This window comes from Bos javanicus, chromosome 11 (genome assembly GCF_032452875.1).
Source record: "Bos javanicus breed banteng chromosome 11, ARS-OSU_banteng_1.0, whole genome shotgun sequence".
Classification (NCBI taxonomy): domain Eukaryota; kingdom Metazoa; phylum Chordata; class Mammalia; order Artiodactyla; family Bovidae; genus Bos; species Bos javanicus.
The window spans coordinates 37,582,089-37,607,610 of record NC_083878.1 but is presented as its reverse complement, the minus strand read 5'-3'; the positions used below and the strand labels follow the sequence as shown (position 1 = coordinate 37,607,610).

The window sequence follows — 25,522 nt, the reverse complement described above, 5'->3', positions numbered from 1 at the left end:
AGACGTAAGGGGAAGAGAAATAATGGAAAAGGAGGTAGAGGAGGAGGGTTCTAGTAAAAGTAAGCTGTGAAAGCTGTGTATGTGTCCTTTTCTTGGAGAGCCTAGTGTGTATTACCTTATTAGTTTCTGAGAAGTCCGAAAGAGGCTGGATAACTTTATTTAACCTAGTGATATTTGTCAACCTTGTTTAAATAACACCCATGACTACCAGAACAGTAGTATAAGGTGGTTGAACAAATTTAAACCACCTGGTTATGGTTTAATTCTGTTCTGTGACTGACCTTCTGTGTAAGGGGTCTTTTAGATGGGGGCTCTTATTTTAAAACAATGGTTCTCAGTCTTGGCTGCACATTGCAATCACTGGAAGCTACACAATTTAATGATACTTGGGAGGGGGAAGAGGTGTGAGTCCCATTCCCTGAAATTGTGATTTAATTTTTCTAAGGACACTGCTTGGAGAGTCATTGGTTTTCAAAGTTGTGGTTTAAGCTGTATGTAACCCTGGGCTATAGTTTTCTTCTCACCTTCTGCATTAGAAAAGCATGTGAAGGTCTCCACTGGGCTCAGCTTTACTAGGGGGTTCTGCCTTTTGAAACCTCAAATTCCAAGAAAAAGTCTAGTACTTTCAATTCAGTTCAGTTGCTCAGTTGTGTTCAACTCTTTGTGACTCCATGGACTGAGCACATCAGGCTTCCCTGTCCATCACCAGCTCCCAGAGCTTGCTCAAACTCATGTCCATTGATTCAGTGATGCCATCCAACCATCTCATCCCATCATCCCCTTCTCCTCCTGCCTTCAATCTTTCCCAGCATCAGGGTCTTTTCAAATGAGTCAGGTCTTCGCATCATCCGGTGGCTGAAGTATTGGAGCTTCAGCATCAGTCCTTCCAGTGAATATTCAGGACTGATTTCCTCTAGGGTTGATTGGTTTGATTTCCTTGCTGTCTAAGGGACTCTCAAGAGTCTTCTCCAACACCACAGTTCAAAAGCATCAATTCTTTGGCACTCAGTTTTCTTTATAGTTCAACTCTTGCATCCATACGACTACTGGAAAAGCCATAGCTTTGACTAGATGGACATTGTCCGAAAAGTAGGAGAAGGCAGTGGCACCCCACTCCAGTACTCTTGCCTGGAAAAATCCCATGGATGGGAGGAGCCTGGTAGGCTGCAGTCCATGGGGTCGCTAAGAGTCGGACACGACTGAGCGACTTCACTTTCACTTTTCACTTTTATGCATTGAAGAAGGAAATGGCAACCCACTCCAGTGTTCTTGCCTAGAGAATCCCAGGAATGGCGGAGCCTGGTGGGCTGCCGTCTATGGGGTCCCACAGAGTCTGACTGAAGCGACTTAGCAGCAGCTGCAGCAGGTTGATCATAACTTTTCTTCCAAGGAGTAAGCATCTTTTAATTTCATGGCTGCAGTCACCATCTGCAGTGATGTTGGAGACCAAGAAAATAAAGTCTCTCACTGTTTCCATTGTTTCCCATGTTTTTTGCCATGAAGTGTTGGGGCCAGATGCCATGATCTTAGTTATTTGAATGTTGAGTTTTAAGCCAGCTTTTTTACTCTCCTCTTTCACTTTCATCAAGAGGCTTTTTAGTTTTTCTTCACTTTCTGCCATAAGGGTGGTGTCATCTGCATATCTGGGGTTATTGATACTTCTCCTGGCAATCTTCATTCCAACTTGTGCTTCTTCCAGCCCAGCATTTCACATGATGTACTCTGCATATAAGTTAAACAAACAGAGTGACAGTGTACAGCCTTGATGTACTCCTTTCCCAATTTGGAACCAGTCTGTTGTTCCATGTCCATTTCTAATTGTTGCTTCTTGACCTGCATACAGATTTCTCAGGAAGCAGGTCAGGTGGTCTGGTATTCCCATCTTTTCAAGAATTTTCCAGTTTGTTGTGATCCACACAGACCAAGGCTTTAGCGTAGTTGATGAAGCAGATGTTTTTCTGGAATTCTCTTGCTTTTTCTGTGAGCCAGCGGATGTTGGCAATTTTATCTCTGGTTCCTCTGCCCTTTCTAAATCCAGCTTGAACATCTGGAAGTTCTCAGTTCACTTACTGTTGAGGCCTTGCTTGGAGAATTTTGGGCATTACTTTGCTAGCTTGTGAGATGAGTGCAATTGTGCGGTAGTTTGAGCATTCTTTGGTGTTGTCTTTCTTTGGGATTGGAATGAAAACAGACCTTTTCCAGTCCTGTGGCCACTGCTGAGTTTTCCAAATTTGCTCGCATATTGAGTGTAGCACTTTCACAGCATCATCTTTTAGGATTTGAAATAGCTCAGCTGGAATTCCATCACCTCCACTAGCTTTGTTTGTAATGATGCTTCCTAAGACCCATTTGACTTCAAATTCCAGGATGTCTGGCTCTAGGTGAGTGATCACACCATCATGGTTATCTGGGTCATTAAGGTCTTTTTTGTATAGTTCTGTAAATTCTTGCCACCTCTTCTTAATACCTTCTGCTTCTGTTAGGTCCATACCATTTCTGTTCTTACCAGATACTAAGACCAGGTGTTTTATAGGCAGATGTTCTTATTTTTCTGTCACATGACTTTGTGCAATAAACACTGGATTCTTTATGAAAGTAGATCTGTGACTTTTGGGGAAAATATATTTTTAAATTGTAATAAAATGTCTAGCTATATTTGTCTGAACATCAGGTAACCATAATGTTCCAGAATTCCGTCTGAAATCTGAAAGTGAGGAAAAAGGCCTGAATTCCAGAAATAGCTGACCCAAAAGAACATTAAATATAGCCCTCAGGCTCTTAGGCATTTATTAACATACACATTTTGACAGTTTCTTTTCTGGTTCCTTTGTTTCGCAGAAAATTTAGACAGGAAATGAGTTTGTGAAAATGTGATTAGTAATGAATGAGGCTGAAGATAGCAGAAGTCAAATGATTTTCAGTGTTTAAAACTGCAGAAAAAGTTTGAAAATGTGAATTGCCAAAGTAATTTCTGAAATTGTCATGCATCCTCCCCCCATTTTCCTTAAAAATGCCTCCCCACCCCATAGAGACATGAAATAAAATCTACAGAGCTTTTCAGTGAGGTATACATGTGATACACACTTGAATTGAATTCCTGTACCCCCAGGCAAAAGACAAGACGTGGCCTTTGCCCTCTTCCAGTATTACTAGACCTTCAGCGTGCTTGGCCCCCGCTTTCCTTCTGTCTCATTACTGCCTAAAGAGACATGAGCCTTTGACTTCCTCCGTTAGTATGCATTGGCTGCAGAGTTGCCAAGTGTTTGCCATGGAATAGCGTAGAATTTGTAGGTTTAAAGCATTCATTGGACTTTTCCCTGCTTCTTTATAACAGCATGCACATTCATAACCATTAATAAATGGAGGAGGGCATGGCAACCCACTCCAGTATTCTTGCCTGGAGAATCCCATGGACAGAGGAGCCTGGCGGGCTACAGTCCGTAGGGTTGCACAGAGTCAGACATTACTAAAGCAACTTAGCCACATGTCCTCTGTAAGTGGCTTTACTGTATAGCAGAGCGGAGATTCTGGAGCCAGATGAACCTGCAGTTACTGTCACCTCTGGTTTGGCAACTTGCTCTCATCTTTCTGTATCTTTTTTCTTTCTTTTATGGGGATAATAACAGTATTTAACTTCTGGGGTTATGATTAAGTTAACTGAGTTGCTGTTATTACATAATAAGCTTCAGTAATTGTGCAGTTGCTTGATGTTAGCTCTTAAGTCCTTTCTCTTCTGATGGAGTCCTCTCTGGAAACCCTTAGCCAGTATTTTTGTTTTGGGCCTTGAAATGTTATATTTTCTCCAGACTTAGCTGCAACATGTGCAAATTCTGTGATAGCACATAAAAATGTGAATTTCTGGGTTTCTCTCCTAAAATGAGGAGACATGGCGGCATTGGCCTGGAACGCAGGTGCTTCTTGAGAAGCACGTATCTGCCTTGGTCCTCACCGAGACTCCCTCATGCATTTGTGTCACCAGCCTGCCCCCACAGAGGTCTGAAGCCTCCCTCCATTTCTCTCTGCGCCTGGATCATCTGCCTTTTAGAAAGTGTCCTGCAAGAGGCAGATCTAGTGACATCTGAACCCCCTGCATCACCTTGGTGTGAAGACTTGGGCTTCTCTTTTTTCATGGATTTAGAGTGCAGCCTTGTCAGTGACTTTATGACCAAATTAGGACTTATTTTTAGCTTGTGTGTTAGTTTCTGAATTTTGTCATGGTGAGGGTATCTTTATTGCTAAAGCAGTTTCTTCTAAAATGTAGGGCGACCTTTCTCTTTTTGACTTGGTGGATGGTGATGGATGAAAATAACTCTGTTGCTCTATGGTAAACTTGCTCAAGTGCAGAAATTATATTTAGCTTTTGCAATAGGAGTCTTGTAAAACTATGTGAGAGGGAAAGGGCTTGCTAACTGGAGTCAACGCTTCAAACCCTTCTACCAGAGGTTCCATAGAAGTTGGAAAGACCAGGACAGCATTTAATTTTGATTTGCAATTGGAAGCTGTTAAGAATGCTTGATATTTGCTCACTTGAACATTAAATTCAATTATAGGGGTAACCAAAGTGTTGCTCTTTGTAGAACTGACAGTTGGTGCAGGAATCCAAGATTCTTCCTAACCTGCAGTAAATAAATTTCCTAGAGTCTGAACACTTTAATTACTGCTCAATACCCAGCTCATGGCAACCCACCTGGTGGGCTACAGTCCATATGGTCGCAAAGAGTCGCACACAACTGAAGCGACTTAGCACGCACCCCGCTCATAGTAGGTATTCAATCAGATTTTGCTGAATGAATGCTACATGGACAAAGATATGCTTTAGATAAGGGTTAGGAAGCTACTGTTCGGTCTGACTTGTAACCTGTTTTTGTACAGCCTGGGAGCTGATTATACTTTTTACAGTTTTAAAGGATAATATTCAAAGAATATGTGACAGAGATCCTTTGTGGCCCATAAAACCAAAAATGTTTTTCTGTCTTTATTTACAGAAAGTTTGCTGATCCCTTCTTTAGATGGAGGTGCTCACTCCTCTCTCCTTTTCATTTATACTTTGCTCTTAGAAACCTAAATAATTGTTGTTGGTGGTGGCATCGTGGTGGGATGTTTGTGACCTACTAAACAGGGCAGAGTGTGCCAGACATATGAAGGCTTTTAATAGAAAACAGAGAAACTGCTTCTGCTGAATGTTTAATAAAATCCAGACTGACTTGGTATTATAAGTCTTCAAGAACTGCTTGAACATGTCATTGAGTTTTTACTATATGGTGTCACCAAGAACTGGAAGAAAACTTTGAAATTCTCTTATTCAGCCATTCATGAGTAAACTAAAATACGGTGAGGAAATAAAGGACTTCTCAAAATGAAAGCACTTTATAGAAACAAGGCTTTCCCCAAACTGCTGTATGTAATTTTTTTTTTAATCCAAGATTTTGAGATGATTACTAAAAATAGGAGCATTTAGTCTGCACTGCAGTCCCTGGAGGGCACAGTGAACTATGACAGTATAACCTCAGTTCTGGCAAGTTCCTAAACCTCTGTTTTTTCCTTAGTGTCTTCATCTGCTGTGGTAATGATAGCAGTGCCTACCTCATAAAATTGTTAGGCGGAATACATGAGTTTGTATTTGTAAAGCACTTAAAACTGGGTGTGGTACTAATACATCAATAGTAAGAACTGGGTTAGTGTTTGCTAAATAAAGAAGGCGGTGGCTAAAAGAATAATATGGTCAATTTTTTTATTAGGTTTAAAAGTTTGAGGAGTCCTCATTGGCTGTTAAAACATTTATTACTGGGGAGAAAGTCTTTCTGATCCTTAATAAAATGCTAGAGCTGATATTTTGGGTACTTGAGACATAGTCTCCTTGCACCATTATTGCTTATTCAGGTATATGTCTGAGTCATTCAGCTCATTTAAATCTTGAATCACTTGTTGGTACTTTAAAGTCATTTTCAATAGTTAATTCTCACGATAGCTTTCCAGTCTTTCCATTTTAGAAGTTGAATACTGTAGTAGAGCTGGGGGGGTGGGGGCAAGGGGGTGACCTTTGTTACGCTTTCTGATTTTAGAGGAAACAGAATCAACTATTTGGTAATGTACTTCAGAGGAAAATGAATCATATCTATTAACTGTTTTAATTAGATTCTGGAATTCCTGAATCAGCCTGGCAGCTTAGTGAAATATCCATATTGTTTTTACCAAATCTCCAAGGAGTATGCCTATAGTAGTTTGGCATTTACATGGGATGTATTTATTTGAAGGTTTAATTTTAAAACTTTACTTGAATTTTGTCTTTAATTGGCTGTTATTCTCTTACAGTTTGCAGTGTTGATGTGGGTATTTACCTATGTTGGTGCCTTGTTCAATGGTCTGACACTACTAATTTTGGGTAAGTCTACAAAACCAACAGAATGAAACATTTTTAAAAAGATTGGGGACTTCCTGGCAGACTAGTAGTTAAGACTCCATATTTCCACTGCAGAGGCCATGGGTTTGATCCCTGGTGTGGGAACCAAGATCCTGCATACTGCACAGCACAGCCCACCATCCCAGCGCCGCCTCCCCCCCCAAAAAATGGTGTGCAACGAACTTTAAGATGTTTTAGTGGAAAATATTCTTATATTGTAGAAAAAATAGAGGGATATACATTAGAGGTTGTGATCTTCTTAAATAAATTGCTAATACTTACATTATTTATGGAAATGCCACTTTACTTCCTGAAGACTGCTCCAGCAGTGATAAACCAGATCAAGAGTGGCCTTATTTGATGTGCAGTCATATGTCTGACTAACTAGGGATGCCTATATTTTATAAAGTCTGTAATGTGAAGCCAGGAGTGGCTCCTGGCTCCCTTGGTTAATTCATTGCTCTGCCCACCAGCAGCTGTGTCTCCCTGTATTAGGAACATTCCTGGCTATCTGAAAAGAGTGCTGCCAGTCTGATGACTGTGGTATGATTTAGGGAACAAACACTGCAGTCTCTTTTAAAGCTTGTGTATTTCCTTTTTCAGCTCTGATTTCACTCTTCAGTGTTCCTGTTATTTATGAACGGCATCAGGTAATTTAACTGCAGATTTCAGAATACAAACCTCATTCTCTTATGTGGAACTTAGAAATGTCAGTGCCAGTTTCCAAAACCTTATGAAAAATGAGAAATGTGGCAGTTTCTTAAGCCTTTAATATGTTGGAACACAGTTCTAAGATTTGTTAGCAATGGTAATTTTCTAATAAATTCTTTATCTCTTTCAGGCGCAAATAGATCATTATCTGGGACTTGCAAATAAGAATGTTAAAGATGCTATGGCTAAGTAAGTATTTAAAACCTGCACTTTGTTTTACACTCAGGCGAGGTGTACCGGACTTGGACAGCAGTGCGGTATTTTCATGTTAAGACATAGTAGTCAATTTCAGTCAGACCTAAAGTGTGAGTTGCTGGAAGATTTTTTTCCTAACATTTGGATCATTGATTCTGTATCAACTTAACATGTATGTAAGGCTTTCAGTCTATAATTTGTGAGGTCAAGGTGGCAAAATTATAGCTTGTAGTTTGACAGCCTTAGGATTTTATTTCTTGTATAAGCTGAGCAATGTACATGTAAGTCTTGAAGGATAGACATTTTAAGAAGCAGAAAACAAAATATTGTAAATTCACAGTATTTACACTGACATTTTCCCCCTCCTTCTCATTTGTAGAATCCAAGCAAAAATCCCTGGATTGAAGCGTAAAGCTGAATGAGAAAGCCTGAAAGAGTTAACAATAGAGGAGTTTATCTTTAAAGGGGATATTCATTTGATTCCATTGGGGAGGGTCAGGGAAGAACAAAGCCTTGACATTGCAGTGCAGTTTCACAGATCTTTATTTTTAGCAACGCAGTGTCTGAGGAAAAATGACCTGTCTTGACTGCCCTGTGTTCATCATCTTAAGTATTGTAAGCTGCTATGTATGGATTTAAATCGTAATCATATTTGTTTTTCCTGTATGAGGCACTGGTGAATAAACAAAGATCTGAGAAAGCTGTATATTACACTTTGTCGCAGGTAGTCTTGCTGTATTTGGGGAATTGCAAAGAAAGTGGAGCTGACAGAAATAACCCTTTTCACAGTTTGTGCACTGTGTACGGTCTGTGTAGGTTGATGCAGATTTTCTGAAATGAAATGTTTAGACGAGATCATGCCACCAAGGCAGGAGTGAAAAAGCTTGCCTTTCCTGGTATGTTCTAGGTGTATTGTGAAATTTACTGTTGTATTAATTGCCAATATAAGTAAATATAGATTATATATATATCTATATATAGTGTTTCACGAAGCTTAGCCCTTTACCTTCCCAGCTGCCCCACAGTGCTTGATACTTCTGTCATTGGTTTTATGTGTGTAGTTCCAAAGCACATAAGCTAGGGAAAAAACGTACTTCTAGGCGCACTACCATCTGTTTTCAACACGAACCGATGCCATGCAAACAGAACTCCTCAACATAAACTTCACTGCACAGACTTACTGTAGTTAATTTTATCACAGACTCTCTGGACTGAATCTAATGCTTCCAAAAATGTTTGCAAATATCAAACATTGTTATGTAAGAAAATATAAATGACGATTTATACAATTGTGGTTTAAGCTGTATTGAACTAAATCTGTGGAATGCATTGTGAACTGTAAAAGCAAAGTATCAATAAAGCTTATAGACTTAAAAGACGTTTCGTATTTTGGTTTCCTGAACCTGCTGTAGAATCAAAGAATTAGACACAGAGGGTGGACTTCGCCTGCACCAGGGTGTGCACTGGCTTGCACTTCCAGAAAGGCTTTAGGCTCAGGGTAGCCATGGTTCATAATTAAATCTATTTGACACATACCAAAATGTTTTTAAATTATGTATTTTTTATACTTTAATTGAAAATAAATTCATGCACCAATATGTTAACATATGGAATACAGTGCAGGATTTATGAACATACATAAAATCATACCATGTGTTTACAAATCAGATTTAAGAACTTTTATTGACACACAGACACTATTGCTCTTTAATATAGTGTGTACATAGATCATCATTGATAAATTTGTTCTTCACATAGTTATTTCAATGCAAGGTTCAATCAGTGTGAAAGGTCAGTGTGCAATATAGGCAGACATGGTTATCACTCAGCATCACCAGTCACATGGAGACAGAAAACAGAATTAGGGCTGCATAGGGACTCGAACTGTGGGCCCAACAACCTATCAGTGGGTTAATGTAAGGCATTAATAAACTGACATATAAAAATAGCTTAATGAGTGATCTAATCCATTTAGAATGTTGAAGCACTTCTGTGGTAAATGTTAATCTATTTAATTGAAAATGCTTCGTTTCACCGTTCCTCTGAACTGACAACTGAAAATAGCCAGTAACTCAAGACCCAGAATTTTAGTTCACTGACTAGAACGTCTAATTGGTATAATGTATGTGCTCAGAGTCCCAGCCTGTCACCAACCTGCCTTCCAGCACGTGCCATCATCATCCCTCTTGTTAGTGATCAGCAAGTGTCAAGTATGATGGGAGGTGGTCCAGGGTGCCTCTGATTTTCTTGGCCGAGTCACATTCTGTCATCCAGCCAACTCTGAGCTAGATTATTTTGCTTTATAATCTTGAATTACCAAATACTGCTTTGGGCTTAGGAATTTGTTCTGCAGAGATTTTTTGAATCCAGACTTGACCTGTGTCGTTCACCTGAAGCACACCACTGGAATCAAGTCCACCCCACTCTGGGAGCGGCCCTCCCAGAGCAGCCTCCAGGCACCTCCTCTGTTACCATTTTAGGTTCAGTAGGATAAATCAGCTCATCTTCCTGGACCTACTTGAGCTTTTTTTTTTTCCCTTCTTCTTCTATTTTGTAGTAGAGTTTTGTTTTATTTGAAATGTTTAGGATGTTGTGGGTTTGGCACGCAGTATAATGAAACCCACTCTACCCACCCATCTTCCAACACCTGAACTTAAGTTTCTTTGCTGCTCAACTTCAAATAGCCACTGTTTCCCAAGCACATAACTAATATCTTTCCTTTGGGAAGCCTTGACCTAAACACATGACATGGGTGACCAGGAATCTGCTAGGATCCTGTAGCCCTCCTCAGTTTTTAAGTTTTAGCACCATATGAGATAATTTGTGGGAGGTGAGATAGCAGCCCACACAACTGGAAGCTTTCAAAGGCACTTAATGGATATAAAACTCTGCAAACGAAACATTAAAAAAATTAAGTTTCTCAACTTGTTTATACATGGCTCATTTGGTTTTGAAAGCTAAATGTGGAGAACAAAGGCTATCAGTATTTCTAGTATTTCAGTGAATCTAACTTAAGCTGTCCTGTTCAACTTCCTTATTTGTAAAAATGAACATTTTTAAAGTATATAGAAACATAATAGCAAAACATCTTTTGTAAAAGTTTTGATGCAAATTAAAAGCTACATATTGGTTAGGGTAACTGAGGCTTTAAATTTTGTCAGTGGGCTACATTATCAGATAGGATTTCTTTGTCAGTGTAGTGAGTACGTGTAGTTTTTAAGTCTCAGGAAGAGAGGCAAGCAGTCTTAACACGTCAGCACTGACCTTCCCTCTTGACATCCCGGTTTTGGAAGCTCCAGGTGATGGGAGCAGTCACATTTCACCAGCACTTGGAGCTCATGTAGCTTGTTGGCGGCGTAGACCTTTCCCAGCAGCTGGCAGCCAGGAGGTACCTTGTCATGGCCTCTGTGGTTGCCAGCCGTGGTGGCAGCAGGAAAGCGGATTCCGGCATTTACAGGCATCGCCACACAAATACACTGAAAAGACAGACCAAACATGTTGCGGGGCTGGACATCACAAAAGTCACTCTTGCCAAGAGCTCCAGAGTCAAGCTCAGGCTGAACATTTTGATTTCAATTTTAGAAGACAAACCAGGGATCTTGCCACCAATGAAAGGTCTATTGGTTATTTTTTTTTAAGGTCTATGTTATCTGTTTGGTCTGGCTCTTTCAGCATGTCCCTTCTGAACGGGAGGACTGTTGGCAGCTTGACTTCACACTTCTCTCTTGTTACCACTGAAGAGGTTTTATCAGCTCCACTCAAGCAGGAGAGCTCTTTCTAGTGTTCAGCACAGGGCCGGGGTGACAGGAGCCCATGGCTGCCAGGCTGAGGGGGCCCTGTGTTGGGAAGGTGACATCCAAGCCCTTTATAGTGACCGACACCCCCCTCAGATCTCCAGGTTAGCTTCTGTGTCCTGTGGCTGCTTGTTTACCGTCTGGTTGGTGCTGCTCTGGATGGGGGTCCTCCTGCCCCTCCCCACCCCCGGAGCTGCTGTCGGCCCTTTCTCAGCAGCTCTAAGTGCCTGCGGCAGTTGACACAGTGGCCTGGAGATGGATGTTTCCGGGGGGCCAGCAGAAAGCATCCTTTGGGGCCATTTTCTACAAAATGCTTTTGGGTAGAAAGTGGGTTAAAATGCTCTACAGGTACCTTTTCCACAACCTTACTCAGACTACTAAAAATGCACGTGTTTCTTCTTGATGCCCCTGTGAGCCCAGTCCTCAATTGAACAGAAACCTGTATTCATGTTTCTGTAAAGCTCTTCATCCACATGAGATGTGGAGAAGCTGAATGACTTCGGATGACCTCGTGCTGGTCCCCCACACTCTAAATAAGAAAGGCCCTTGGTGGAGGGACACGAGAGAGCTCCTTGGATAGCATCTCTGGAGTAGGCTGCTAGGGGGTCCTTCCAAAACCTTGGAAGACCAGTCATGCCTCCCAGAGCATGAGGCCTGTTTCTCCCTGAGCAGTGGTGAAGGTTAGGGGCCCACCCGGTTTAGGAGTCCACACGCTGGTGGAGGTTCTGCAGCTACTAACCAGCACTGGTCCTAACGGCTTCACTCCTTGTCTGATCTCATGTGTAAAATCGGGTAATGTGTTCTGCGTGACTGAGGCCCAATGTTACTATTTATAAACCTCTCACAGAGTTGTGGATTAATCATCCATGTAAGAACTCTAGTGATGAACTGGAAGTTCTGAGTTACAAGGCCCATGGATCAAGGTCCCTCTAAGCTCCTGATTATATGCAACAGCCCGCAGCTCCTACTGAAATCGCCGTGTGGAGGTTGGGTCTCTCAGCACCTGCCCCTACAACCAGCAATGCTCAGCGTAGCTCTGACCTGCCCTTGGCTTCTCTCCAATCCCAGGCCAACCTAGTGGGGACAGAGGCCCATCACAGTTAGGGTTTGGGGTCACCAGAGACTAAATACCTTACACTGGGAAGTCCTCACTGCATCTCTTGGTCACTGCCCATACCAGCCCCTCCTGTGCCCCTGGGAGGAGCTGACAATTGAGGTGGGGATGGTAGGGGTGAAGGCCAGGCTTCGGGGCAGAGCCAGATGAATCAGGTTGGTACCTGCAGTCGTCTCCTCCAGTGCTGACTACATACTTGTCGTCATGAGAGAAACGGATGTTTGTCACATGAGCTGAGTGACCGAAGTAACGCTTATGTTTGGCCTGTGAGCAAAAGGGAATGGAGGTGACTACGAGAGCCTGTCCTTCAGCCACCCTGGGCCACTCCCAGGACTCCGCTCCGCCTCCCCAGGCTTCCCTTCACCCACGGGGTGCCTGTTAGGTCTGGACATCTCTGGGAGCCAGCCCTTCACTGGCTTCCTGCCTCACTCTTGCCTTGGTTAGGTCTGGACATCTCTGGGAGCCAGCCCTTCACTGGCTTCCTGCCTCACTCTTGCCCTGCTCGGTACCCTCACCCCCATCCTCCTGGCTTCCAAGACTTCCCCTTGTGAAGGAGAGGAAAAGGTTAGGGGTGGCCAAGTCTCCCGAGGGCTGTGACAAGATTCCTCTTGTGCTAGACTGTAGATAGTCGTGTCCATGTGGCCACAATCTCCGGGAGAATGCACAACGTCAAAGAGCCTAGAGGCTGTGTAGGGAATTACTCTAAGGGAAACTCACAAATTTCTCTGTGCACGGAAAATCAAAGAGCTTCACCAGCCCAAAGTCGTCTCCCGTGACGATGTTCAGCCCTGCGTGGGTCACACAGGCGCAGTTGACGTCAGCCTTGTCTGCATTTCGCGGCCAGATGCCAATGACTTCGTCTCCCAGAATGCTGTTCCAACAGGAAGAGGTGTGAGGTGTGTGACAAGGCTTCCTGCAGAAGAGTCAGTGCAGTCACGTGGCTCTTCTGTCCGCCCCACCCCCCACCCCCTTCTCTGTGCACTTGCCCCAGCTCCTGCTGTTCTCTGCCTCGGGCCCCTTTCACCCCAAAAGACAACTTCCCTCCATCTTTGGTTCTCTCCCTCTTCCCCATAATGCTTCAGAGTATGTGTGGGTTTGGTTGAAGAGTGGGGGCTCCTTTAAGCTCCCAGGCTGGTGGTCTCCTCTCTTCTGACTTGGCAGGGCCCTGCTGCTTACCCTGCTACCTGGTGACCAGCCCTCCCTCCCATCCCAGGGGTTGGAAAAAGCCTCACTGTACTGGAGGGGGCTTGGCCAAGACCTGGGAGATGGTTTCCCTTTGAACTTGTTGGGTGGAGCTGGGGATGGGTGGGACACATCAAGAGGGACTTTGCATTTCAAAAGCCTAGGTCAGATCAAAGCCTGTGGCCCAATCTGGGAGCTAGAAGCTTCCTTCTCCTGCGCCAAGGGAAAGAGCTCTGTCTCTGAGCTGCTTCAGATCCCAGCCCCACACAAACTTGAGGCTGAGGCTGGGACAAGAGTAGTCTCCCCTGGGACCTTTCCTGCAGTCACCTTGTCCAGGAGGCCCAGGTGATCTTCTCAATGACCACGGCTTCGGTGACCTGCTTCCCCAGGGGAACTTCATGTACCTGGCGCTTGTAGGCTCCTGTGGACACCTGCAGACGGGAGGCAGCCATGCCCATCAATGTTCTTTCTTTTCTGCCCAAAGGACTCCCCTTCCCATGTGCTGCTTCCCAGCCTCCACATCCCCAGACCTTTCCACCAAACCCAAGTTCAGCTCCAGCCTGCAAAGCCTGTGGTCAGCCTGCAGCCGAGTCTACACAAGCAGGGCATTTGCCATCCATTTTCTTGCTATTTTCCAAAGTTCTAAGGCAGTGGTTCGCCAACTGTGGTTCTCCACCAGCAGAAGCAGCATCTGGAAATTTGTTAGAAATGTGTGCTCTTGGACCCCCACCCCCAACCCCCCATCAGATGCCCTGAAGAGGGTGGGGCCCAGCAGACATTTTAATAAAGCCTCCAGGGGATGCTGGTACTTGCTCAGACTTGGGGATCCCTGTTCTCAGTGAAGCGAGGTCCTTCAGTAAAGAACTGAAGCAAGGTTTCTCATGGACAACAGCCAACGTAGATTATCTCTGAAGTATCTAGGACCCGATCCTGGCTTCTCTGGGAACCTTCTAGAGGAAACCGATCGTTTTCTAGCACGTGGCTGCTGCCTCCATCTCCAGCCCCTTGTCCCCCTGAGGTGCTGGCCCAGCCACCCCGATTTCCCTGCTGTTCAGGAACGAGCTGCGATCTTTCCCACATTTGGTTTTTCACGCGGAACGCCTGGAACCACGTTCCGCTGTCTTGGTTGGCTGACCCCTGCACACCCTGCAGACCTCAGTGTGAACAGCACCTCTGGGAGGGGAAGTCAATCTAAACTCAATGTGTGTTAAACGCTCCCACAGGGCACTGTGCTTTTCCTTCTCAGCACATAATCAAAATTTATAATTATGGGTACACTGGTGTGATGAGTTTAATGCTCCTCTTGTCCACAACAAGGCAAGCTCCTGGAAAGCAGGGATCAGGCCTGTTTCCTCCACCCAGAAGTCTAATGCAGCGCCTGATTCAGTTCACACTTGACAAATGAATGTGTTCTCTTCTCCTTTCAAAATGACCACCTGACTCCTGGCCAGTTCACCAATGCATAATATTTGTTCAAAGTGCTGGAGACATCATTGTTCTATTCTCAGTGCCATGAGTGGAACCCCTCTTGATCCCTTGCCCAGGGCCTTCACTCCAGGGTCATGGTCTGGAGTCTGCTCCCAAGGGTGGAGGGGCCACACTACCCATGGGATTTGGAATTGAGATGAAGAAGTATAAGAGGCAACAGGCTTCGGTGCGGCCCTGAGAACTAGGAATCAGGAAGCTTTGAAGGGGCGGTGGTGAGAAGCTCAAGATGATTAGGGCTTGTTTCCTGCTTTCCTACTGAAGAATAACTACTATTTTTCATTCTATTTGACTTTCTTAAATTCTTAAGCCTTTGTTTGTTCAGGTATAAAATAGGAAAAGCAACGTCCTTAAGGGGTTCCTGTGAACACACTGCCTGGCGAACAGTCAGCCCTGGTTTCACCTAAGCTGTTGTGAGTAATACTATTATCAATGGTTACCCCAGTTATACTACATATACTTTATAATATATCAAGGGTTTTACTATTCTCAGTAAAGCCGAAGCACACCTGGATGTACTTGCCATCTGCAGAAAAATCCATCTGAATGACGAAGCTGGGGATATCTTTGCAGTAGCCGATGCGGTTCAAACTTGTGCCCTGAGTGAGGTCATAGAAGTCAACTGTGTGTTCAGAAGAACCAACAGCTAAGAATCTGCTGTCTGGGCTGATTCTAGAAAAAGCAATTCAAGAGCACAGTCTGTGAGGAGGGCTGCCTGGGGCCAGTCAGGCATGAGGTCTGCTCTGGGATGGACTTCCCAAGCTCAAGGTCAGGTTGGGTAGCTTCTCCAACAGTCTAAGGAATTTGACCGCTTCTCTGGATCGAACCCCCCCAGGAAGAAAGAAAATGGGTGTGTACAGCCTTCTGTAGAAGGCTCTTCACAAGAAGTTTTTACCACACTCGTGGGAATCAGCAAAGATGTGTCTGAGAACTGACGTGTGAGAGGATCTCCTACCAGAGCTGGCTCACTGAAAGGGACCCTCTCATATGTGAGTTCTTCATCCCCGCCTCCTGGAACGGGAACCATGGGGAGGCAGAATGAATGCCTGCCTTTCTCCTCCCTGCCCAGACCACTTGCTATGTACCTGATATCTTGGATAGCAGATTTCCGGTCTCTTTTCTTCCCCCAAACTTTCAGGCTGTTCACCAACAAGACAACAAACTCTCCATTCTTCATGCCAATGGCCACCATCTCCCCGTCCGGGCTGTAGGCTGCACACTGGGCCGCGTGGCCCAGGCTCACTTTGTTTAGCAGCTTCTACATGGACACAACGTAATACCCTGAGTTCTTGGCCACCTCAGCTAGTCTCCAGGGGAAATCCTGCACCCAGGTCACCTCTAGGGAGGCTCTGAGGCGGGCAGTGTGTTTTGACTGAGCAGCTGGGGAGACTGTGGTTTAAGCAGAGGCTGGTGAACTTTCTCTGTGAATGGCCTGATAGTAAATAGTAAATATTTTTGGCTCTGCCAGTGAAGCACGAAAGCAGCCATGGGCACTGATATAAACACTAAAGTGCAGCTTACTGCAGAAGCAGGCAGCAGGCAGACTTCATCCTTGGGCTGCAGCTTGCTGACCTCTTGTTCAGGGGAAAGAGTTTGAGCTTCAGCATGTGTCAGTAATCCCAGATCCTGGCTCTGTCCCTAGCTGGGTGTGCTTGGGTAAGTTGCTCCTCTCTTTTCCCATATGTGTATACGTGTGTGTGTGTGTGTGTGTGTGCTCAGTCATGTCTGACTCTCTGTGATCCATGGACTATAGCCTGCCAGGCTCCTCTGTCCGTGGAATTCTCCAGGCAAGAATACTGGAGTGAGTTGCCATTTCCTCCTCCAGGGGATTTTCCTGACCCAGGGATTGAACCTGCATCTCCTGTTGTCTCCTGCATTGGCAGGCAGGTTCTTTACCTGCTGAGCCATCGGGGAAGCCCCATGTGTAGAGAAGTGATACTAATATTGGTCTTGCAAAGTTGGTGTAAGCATTAGTGATGGTATTTATGAAACACCTGGTATGTAGTGGGTGTTAACAAACATAATCAATAATCACAAACTAACTTGAGTATGGGGATTCCCTAATAGCTCAGTTGGTAAAGAATCCACCTGCAATGCAGGAGACCCCAGTTTGATTCCTGGGTTGGGAAGATCCCCTGGAGAAGGGATAGGCTACCCACTCCAGTATTCTTGGGCTTCCCTTGTGGCTCAGCTGGTAAAGAATCCGCCTGCAATGTGGGAGACCTCGGTTCAACCCCTGGGTTGGGAAAATCCCCTGGAGAAGGGAAAGGCTACCCACTCTAGTATTTTGGCCTGGAGAATTCCATGGACTTAAAGTCCGTGGGGTCGCAAACAGTTGGACACAACTGAGTGACCTGCACTTTTACTTTCTTTTCACTTTCAACCTGAGTATGACAACCACACTGAGCTGAGGCTTCTCCAAGTCTGTTCCATGATCCTGACACTGAAAATATGACTGAAATATTTACAAGCCATTTTATAATGAAACCAAGTATTTTAATTATTAGAACATAAGTACTTTTTTACTATCAGCTGAGGCTTGGTAAACATCAGTTTTTCTTCCCCTACTCCTGATTATTCTCTGCTATTTTACATTTTTACTCCAGATGGATCTGTTTTTAGAAATTTTTTGTATTTTAAAATTTTTTTCCAAACTCTAAGAGTAACTTTTTTGGAATTTTGATTGAAATGTTCCACTTGGGAACATCTGACATTTTAAATCATTTTTTTCTCTTCCCCATTAGGGGAAGACATGATTTCTCTCTTTGTTTTTTAGTTTCATGGGTTTTTTTGTGACAAGAGAATAAAGCATTTTCAGTGAGATTATTCCTGTACTATAAATATTTATAGAAGCATATAGCTAATAGATATATACAGAATGGGTGAGTGTGAACGGGACTTCTCTTTACTATGAGTCTAACTTAGCTGCTACGCTGTGGTTGAGCTCCTATCCAACCCCATCCCCCATCTCTGACTGGCCTGACCCTGGCCGGACTTGCCCTCCCCCTACTTGGGGCCTCCGAGCCTAGGCAGGGTCTGCCCCCTCACCTTGTCAGCCAGGTCCCAGATGCGGGCTGTGCCGTCATTGCTGGCGGAGATGAAGATGTCCTTGGAGGGGTGTGTGGCCAGGCCCCAGATCTCCCCTTCCATGTGTCCATCAATCAAGATGTTGGAAGCAGCGTTTTTTTCACCAACTTCAATGATTTCTCCATCCTTGGTTCCCACTAAAATTTTTCCCTGTTGTAATCAAAACACTATTAGAAGAAAAACACTGTAGGATCCCACTCATACGTAATTCCTAGATGAGTCAAATGCATGGAGACAGGAGGTGGAATGATGGTTGCCAGGGGCTGGGTAGGGCAGTCATTGTTTCATAGATGCGGAGCTTCTGGTGTACAGGACGAGAAATGTCCCGAGGAGGGATGGTGCTGCTGGCTGCATAACAATCTGACTGTATCTGATACCAATGAACTGTATGCTGCGAAACGGCTAAATGGTAAAGTTTATGTTCTCTAGATTTTGTCACAATATAAAATAATAATAATAAAAAAACACTATCAGAGCAACTTGGCAAAGTGCATTCGCTGGCACTGGTACTAAAACAGCAAGAGCCAGGAAGTGCCTTGTTTTTAACAACAAATTCGCCATCCTTAAGTGACACCCCCCCCAACCAGGCCTTTTCTCCCTCCAGCCCCTTGGGAAGAAGTCCCCCAAAGCCCCCCATCCTCTCGTCTCTGCTGGAATGTTCCAGTGCCTTTGAGCTCACTGCAGAGCAGGGCAGCCAATTTCTGCCCTAGCACAGCCCAAACTCTTCCTCAGCTCTTCCTCAAACTGAACAAAATCCATCTCCTGATGACTTCCAGGTTCTAGACCTCATCCTGCCTCCATCTCATTACCCTTCCCTTCCGGATGACTATCATGTATCTATTTAAACCCAAATTCCCAATTTACAATTACATAGACTCAGGTTTGCCTTTTTAATGGAAAGCGTCTAGAAAGCAAGTTTGTAGACTGATACCAATTCCAACATATAAATACAAGGTATTAAACAGAGGTCAGGAGACTTCAAGTGCTTTAGAATCTCCTGGGGAATTAAAAAAAAAGAAGAAGGAAAGGAAAAAAGAACACACATATCAAAGCCAAGGCCCTACCCCTGAGATTCTGATTTGGCACACTGGGCAAGAGCCTGGATATCCATATTTAAAAAACAAAAGCCAAACTCCACAGCTGTGTGTGATATTTAGCGAAGCATCTGACCAAATGCCTTAGTGTGGTGGTCCTTAGCTTTCCCCATCCTGGCTGTGCACCCCTGGGCCTGGGCAAACTACCTAATATCCCTGTGTCTATAACAATAGCAGCTGACATATACTGACTGTGACCATGTGCCAGGCATAATGAAAGGTCCTGGGCACTGATGATCATGCAATCCTCACAACCACCACGAGCTAGACACAGAAAGGCTAAGTAACAGAGCAAAGGTCACACAGCCACTTCTCCTGGGTGAGCCACAGTCTGCATCCCCGTCTGTCCCACTCTGCTAAGCTGCCTCCCTCTGCAGTCTAAGTCACACCCGGGAGCCTTGTTCTCAGGACTCGACCACCCCCCAGTACAGGGCAAATGTGTGGCTGGGGAAAGGCGGGCCCGCCGGCTCACTTTGCCACGGCACACGGAGCGCACACACTCCACCAGCTGCCCCGTCTCCAGCTGGAAGGCCCGGCAGCGCTTCATCTCCTGGTCCCACAGTTTCACAGCACCTCCTTCTTTGGTCCTGAGAAAGATCAAGAACTTGGCAGGTCAGCCCTCATCTGAAGGCCACTCAGGACCCTCCACTCCCCCTCCCCACCACCATCTCCTCAAGGTCCCGGCCCCACATCCCAGGGCCCAGCAGGACAACCCCTTGGGGTGGCCCCTTTCATAGGCCCTGCTGATGAGCCACCAGAACCCCTTGAGCTTGCAGATTTCCTAGATTGCTGTCAAATGCTACCATCGTAAGAGGAAAGAGAATCCCAATCTAAAAAAATCAAACTGTGCTTTCATTAGATTGGACAATGAAGAGGAGTACTTGGCCTTCACAGGGTCGCCGTCCCCACTGGACATCTGTCCCCTCATCTCGCCACTCCTGCCCCCTCCAGAAGAGCTACCAGCAGTAACACTTGATGGACAGCAGAGTCACGGGGCTATTCAAAAGCATCTGTCCAGTTGTTAAGCGATAGGACTCCGCCTCTCTGAGCCTTACTTCTGAAGGTTCTGACCCAGGGCCCTCTTGGAGAGATGGCAGACTCATCTCCATGATGCAGAAGAAACAAGAGAGTGAAACTCTGCATCTTCTCCAATGGAGATGCTTCTGTCCGTTTCTCCCAAGACAATCACAAAAGACCAGCTGTTCCCAGAGGAGCTCCGGCTTACGGCCGCTCTTTCCCGCCAGTCACGATGAGCCCGTCCCGAAGGGTCGTGTACATGGTGAAGACGGGGCCTGTGTGAGCCTTGGCCACCAGCCGGACGAGGAAGTGGTCCTTCCATACATAGACGTCACCATTGATGGCACCCGTGAAAGTGAGGTTGTTCTGTCAACAGAGGGACACCCTCCACACCAGGACACTGGCCGCGGTTCTCAAGAGGGCCCCCTCCCAGCCACCTGCTCCAGTGCCAAGAAACAGGAGCCAGAGAAGCGCGTGCACAGCTTAGATCAACCTTCTGTATCAGGGGAAGGAAAGAGAATCCTACAAAGAGCACATGGTAAGGAAATCACCCAGCTCTGCAATTCACTCTGATGAGTTGGCTCTGGGGACGGTTGATTCCCCATTAAGCACAGCTCTGCTTTTAAATGCACTTCCACTGTGGGAGCAGCCCCCAGTGACTGCAGGGCCAGGCGGGACCCCAGCCTCCCAGCAGACTCTCCTGGGCTCATCTCCCTGGCCAGGTAAACCCACACTGGGAGGACCAAGAGTTGGCTGTGTTCCAGAACATCCCTGGGCAGCTCCTATTGCCCGAGAGCCACCCACAGCCTGTGCAAGGGGTCATTAGGGGACTTGTGGCACGAGATGGCAGGGGGCAGGGAGGCAGTCTGGTGATGGAAATGTCCCTCAGCCTCTGCATCTATCGAGCTCAACACAACGGGCTTGCAAGTCAGTGTGTCTCTGGAATAATGAACCTCCAGCCCTGGGTGGGGGTTCTGCTTTTTTCTAATTAACATTTTGAGGGGAATAATATAGTCAACTTATGCTAAGGAAACAAAACAGTGCTTGCAAATAGTCCAATGAAGGAGAGCCCGTGGAAATGGCTTTCCTGTTGTTCATAGCTTTTAGCATATACCCGCCCACCCCATGCCCGTGCCCAGGGGTCCAGGCTTCCCTCTCAGGAAGCTTCTGCTGGAACTCACAGCACCGAAGGCCACGGACAGCATCGTCTGCATCTTGGCGGCCTCCATAGACCCAATGACCCCTTTCTTGTAAAGCAGGGCGCTGCCTGCCAGGGTCCAGAACTTCATGTGTTTGACCCCAACCGACACAAACTGCGTGTCTGAGTCAGGGCGAAATTCCACCACGAATATGCGCTCCAGGTGGCCCCCTCGGCTGGCAACCTTGGCACCTGCGAGGGTGAGAGAGTCGGGTGAGGCTGGGCTATGCTCAGCTCAGAAGCCTTGGTGGTTGGTGTCAGCTGTTAGATCCTATCACTGGCTCAGAACCCTTCTATACAGATCTTGTACTGCTTCCAACAAAGACAATGGGAGAAAACTACCAGAGAGAAGTCTTCTCTTTATCCTGGGAACTTGTTTAAAAGTCCTGGCTCTTGGAGGGCAGAAGGGGCCCTAGGAGACCATGAGGAAGGCTAAGAACTACACCATGGCAGGGCCAGAGCAGGTACTGCCCAGAAGAACAGACAGGACGTTGGGAGAGTGAGCCTGAGCCGAAAAGGATGATACTGTGTACAGGGCTGATATGACCTTCTTCTAATGAATGAGGATCAGACGTGTTCTTGGCTACTGCAGAGAACACAGTTAGTGCCATAGCAGAAAGGCTTTATGAAGCAAGTTACACCCTCGCCTAAGAAAGGGCTTTCAACAGTGGGTGGGCTGTCTGAGGAGGTAATGCTGGCTGTATATGTGACAGCATTTGAGCAGAAAATGGAAAGAAGCCTGTGAGGAATGCGTTGGAGGGATCTGTCCATGGGGTGGATCCTGACCGGGCAGGAAGGCTTCTCTAAGTCTTTCCAGCTCTAAGACACTATAAGTCTATCAGTGAAGACGCTGTGTTTCTCCTCTGTGGGGCTGAGTCTACTTAATCAGCTGACCATGTGTCATCACAGGCAATGACCTGCATCCCAAGGACACAGACTATGGGGCCATTTGGACACAAGACACTGATGAACAAGAACATGAGAAATGGAGGGAACATGACAAGTCTCATCATAAATATCTGCAGGTCCCCAGCCTCTTTTCTTCAGATGGAGGGGAGTGGAACTTCCCTCCTGCTGGGCTCATTTACTATCCCCTCTCATGGCTCTGCCATGGGAAGATGCTGAGATCATGGGACTCTTGAAGTCCTGGCTGGAGAAGTGCCACCTCTGTGCGTGCCTGGCTGAGCATGCCCCAGATACAGGCGGCCGGGCTGGAGATGGACCTCATTAAGGTCTTAACTAATTGGATCTGCTTTTGCCAACTGAGAGAATATACCCAAAAGGTTGCCTAGTTTTGATTCAAAGAAGACTGTGAATTTAGTAGCAGCCTGTGTGTGCACGTGTATTGGGGGAGGACAAGAAAGAAATCTTGTTCCATTAAATGTAAACCTCAATTATAAGGTGAATCCCCATTTCAAAAATGTTTAAAAAAAAGTGTTTCTGAGACGATGGTGGTAAAACCCAGTCCCATTTCCTGTAATAAGACAACGAGGGTGCCAAAGCCGCAGCAGGATCCAAGGGTCACCAGACAGACTGGGAAGCTTGTACAGGAAGGTGATTAGGACAGAAACAGTGGAGGGTGCTGCCTGTTTCCTGAGGAGGAAGGCAGTCAGCCCTGGGCCACTTTCCCAAAGACCCTTCACTGCCCAGCCCAGGACTCTGGGGGCCACAGGGTTCAGGACACAGCAGCAGCTGACCAGCAGCTTCTCCAGGACTCCACAGGCTGGTGTGGGGCAGTGCTGACAGCGGGCTGTGGAGTGAGGCAGATCTAGGCTGGAGCCCAGCCCACGCCACGAGCAAGCCCCACAGGGGCACAGAAAGCCCGCTGCCCTTACCCTCCTGCCAGCGCCAGACGGTGATGGTGTGCTCGGGGTCCACGCCCACTGACACCAGCAGCTTCCCGGTGGCGCTGAAGTTGACGTAGTTCACGCCCTTCGAGTGGAAGCACCGCAGCATGGACACGGTATGCTTGGTCATGGCGTCCCACACGTGGATGGAAGGTGTCGTCCCTGAGTGTGGGAGGCAGGACGAAGAGCTGAGGTTGGAGGTTGGCAGAGCTCGGGCAGCACCGACGCCCACCTAAAAGCTTCTATGACAAGTGCTCAGGGGCGTCACAGAGACTAAGAGGCTAAGAGACCCAGGGCCTGGCCTGGTCGGAGGTGAGAGATAAGGGGAAACACTTGCCTGCTGTGCTTTCAGAGGCAGAGACCTAAGGGTGTTTACATCCAACACACACACTCGAGGTGGAGTTGATACAAAGGAAATCGGTGAGGTCAATGATTGTATCTGTGACTCAGCCAGATACAATCAGCAAACATGATAGATTGACATGATTTTGCTGTGCAGATTCAAACTACTCACGGAGGGAACTGCCTTACCTGGGGTCTCCACAATATCACCTGCATGGGGTGAGCAATGGCAATGAGGAAGCGTCAAGGGAAAACAATAGCTGAAATAAGTCATGTTTCTAAGAGTGAAGCACTTAACACCAGCATCAAAGTTCCAAATTAAATTAAAAAAATGGGCATGGGTTCAATGAGAACAAGCAGCAAGCTGTTTTGTAAAAACTGCCTTTGAAATGACAAAGTTAAAAACAACAGCAGCAACAACCACTCGTCACAAATATGAATCAATTCACATTTGTCACTGGCAGTTTCCCAGGGTAAGGAGAGTCAGGCACACACATCGGAATCCACCCTCGCCAAGCACAACCTCCAGGGCCCGTCATTTGAACTTGGGCTCTGAAAAACTATTCTCGCAGCCCCCAGGGCTGGGGGTCGTTTATTTGGATCTTGAGTCTCTGGTCTGACTTAATGGTCCCTTGGAGTCAGCAGCACTGGATGTGTCAACTCAGACAACACAGACTCAATCAGGGCTCAAAAACTCAACATCAACATCAAGAAAGGGTGGATATCAGTGACCCCTTCCCCGCCCCCACTGCTGCCCCAGTAGCTGCCGATAAATCAGTAAATCAACGTCTCTGCTCAGAGGAGAGCGACTCGGCGCCGGCAGACCCTTCCTACCTATCTGGCTGGTGGCCACCACGTTCCTGTACTTGGGGTGCTGGTTCACCGTCAGGCAGAGGATGTCGTCCGTGTGCTCCAGGTAGAAGCTCTGGCTCCCTAGGGGAGACGGGGCAGGGTGGGCAGGGGCACAGGTAAGCTCTGAGGGTAGACCCAAAGCTCAGTGAGGAGTCTTGGCAAACGCCCTGTGCAAGTGAGCACTAACAGCGCCCAGTTCTCACTTACAGAATTGTCCCTGGGAAGTGGGAGATGCTTTGTCACCTAGACACATTCTGTCCAAAGATTAGGAGAGCTAGTGCCTGTTATCTAATCCAGATCTAACACACAGGCTCCCCTCAATCCTCCCGCATCCTGGGTGCAGCCAGAGTGCAGTCCAAGTGCAGAGGTTTCCAGGGTCCAGAAAGTTTCCTCTTCCCACGGCCCAGGACCCACGGCTTCTCACTGTCTTCCTCTGAGCGGGGTGGTGGGGTGCTAGAGACAGTGTTTTACTGACCAAAACGGCACCACTTACTCATCAGAAAGGGAAGACTACACTAGGAAAATGCTTGGGAAATCCCTTTTAATTATCTTTATCTATCAAAGTGCCAACCTACTGGGTACTTTGATAGCAAGGGTGATGGTTTTATCCCTTAAAGCCCTAAGTCAACATATGGTCCAAGTGGAAGAAAGGACAAGAAAAGCTTTATCATCTATTGCAGCAAACGGTTTGCTGACTTGACTGCCCAAGTGGCCACTATAAACGCACAGGAACTGAGAGGTGAGTGATGGCATTGAATACAAGGAAACAGCACTTTGCTACCAACCTGGTAACATGTGGCTAGAAGACTGAGAAAAACAAAGAAGAAATTCCAAGGTCCTCCCCTCAAAAGACAAATCTTTATGTGCCCAGTGATTTTACTATCTTAAAAAAAAATCTATGCATAAACTACACAGAATTATGAAGGAGCATAAAATTTGGGAGGGAAAAAAGTTTAAGATATAAAGCAAATAAAGGCAACACATTACCATATTTAAATCTTGTGGTAAAGATAAGGGTGTCTCTTAATTTCTGAGTGATTCTTTTTGCTTCAGTTGTTTCTTTTAAAAATGAGTTTTAAATTTATAGTTAAATTCTATATAAGGGAAATTTAAGGAATTTTTGTTAATTATTTCACAGTTCTCATTCTCCTTGTGAATCTGGTTAAATATTTGAAACAGGCAAAACTTGAAAATCTGAGCTGCT

The 25,522-nt window shown here is 45.9% G+C and overlaps 2 protein-coding genes across 7 annotated transcripts in view; one reads left to right on the top strand and one right to left on the bottom strand.

The window, feature by feature from the left end:
- Positions 1-8,684, top strand: part of RTN4 (reticulon 4) — a 74,661-nt gene extending 65,977 nt beyond the window's left edge. For all 3 annotated transcript variants that reach the window (XM_061432386.1, XM_061432387.1, XM_061432388.1), the window contains 4 exons: positions 6,313-6,382; positions 7,004-7,050; positions 7,242-7,300; positions 7,686-8,684. In XM_061432386.1, the coding sequence (XP_061288370.1) occupies positions 6,313-6,382; positions 7,004-7,050; positions 7,242-7,300; positions 7,686-7,728 (219 nt within the window). In that variant the 3' untranslated portion in view covers positions 7,729-8,684. The remainder of the gene's footprint in view (positions 1-6,312; positions 6,383-7,003; positions 7,051-7,241; positions 7,301-7,685) is intronic.
- The window catches only part of EML6 (EMAP like 6), a 287,129-nt gene continuing 269,547 nt past the window's right edge, over positions 7,941-25,522 (bottom strand). The window contains exons 31-42 of one of the 4 annotated variants that reach the window (XM_061432383.1): positions 24,301-24,399; positions 23,113-23,286; positions 21,261-21,469; positions 20,288-20,445; positions 19,535-19,649; positions 17,930-18,118; positions 15,967-16,139; positions 15,391-15,553; positions 13,724-13,827; positions 12,932-13,085; positions 12,378-12,478; positions 7,941-10,782 (exon numbers count right to left, since the gene is read on the bottom strand). In XM_061432383.1, the coding sequence (XP_061288367.1) occupies positions 10,758-10,782; positions 12,378-12,478; positions 12,932-13,085; positions 13,724-13,827; positions 15,391-15,553; positions 15,967-16,139; positions 17,930-18,118; positions 19,535-19,649; positions 20,288-20,445; positions 21,261-21,469; positions 23,113-23,286; positions 24,301-24,399 (1,664 nt within the window). In that variant the 3' untranslated portion in view covers positions 7,941-10,757. Of the gene's footprint in view, positions 10,783-12,377; positions 12,479-12,931; positions 13,086-13,723; positions 14,088-15,390; positions 15,554-15,966; positions 16,140-17,929; positions 18,119-19,534; positions 19,650-20,287; positions 20,446-21,260; positions 21,470-23,112; positions 23,287-24,300; positions 24,400-25,522 lie in introns of those variants that run through there. The other 3 variants (XR_009739371.1, XM_061432384.1, XM_061432385.1) reach the window with 3 other exon arrangements.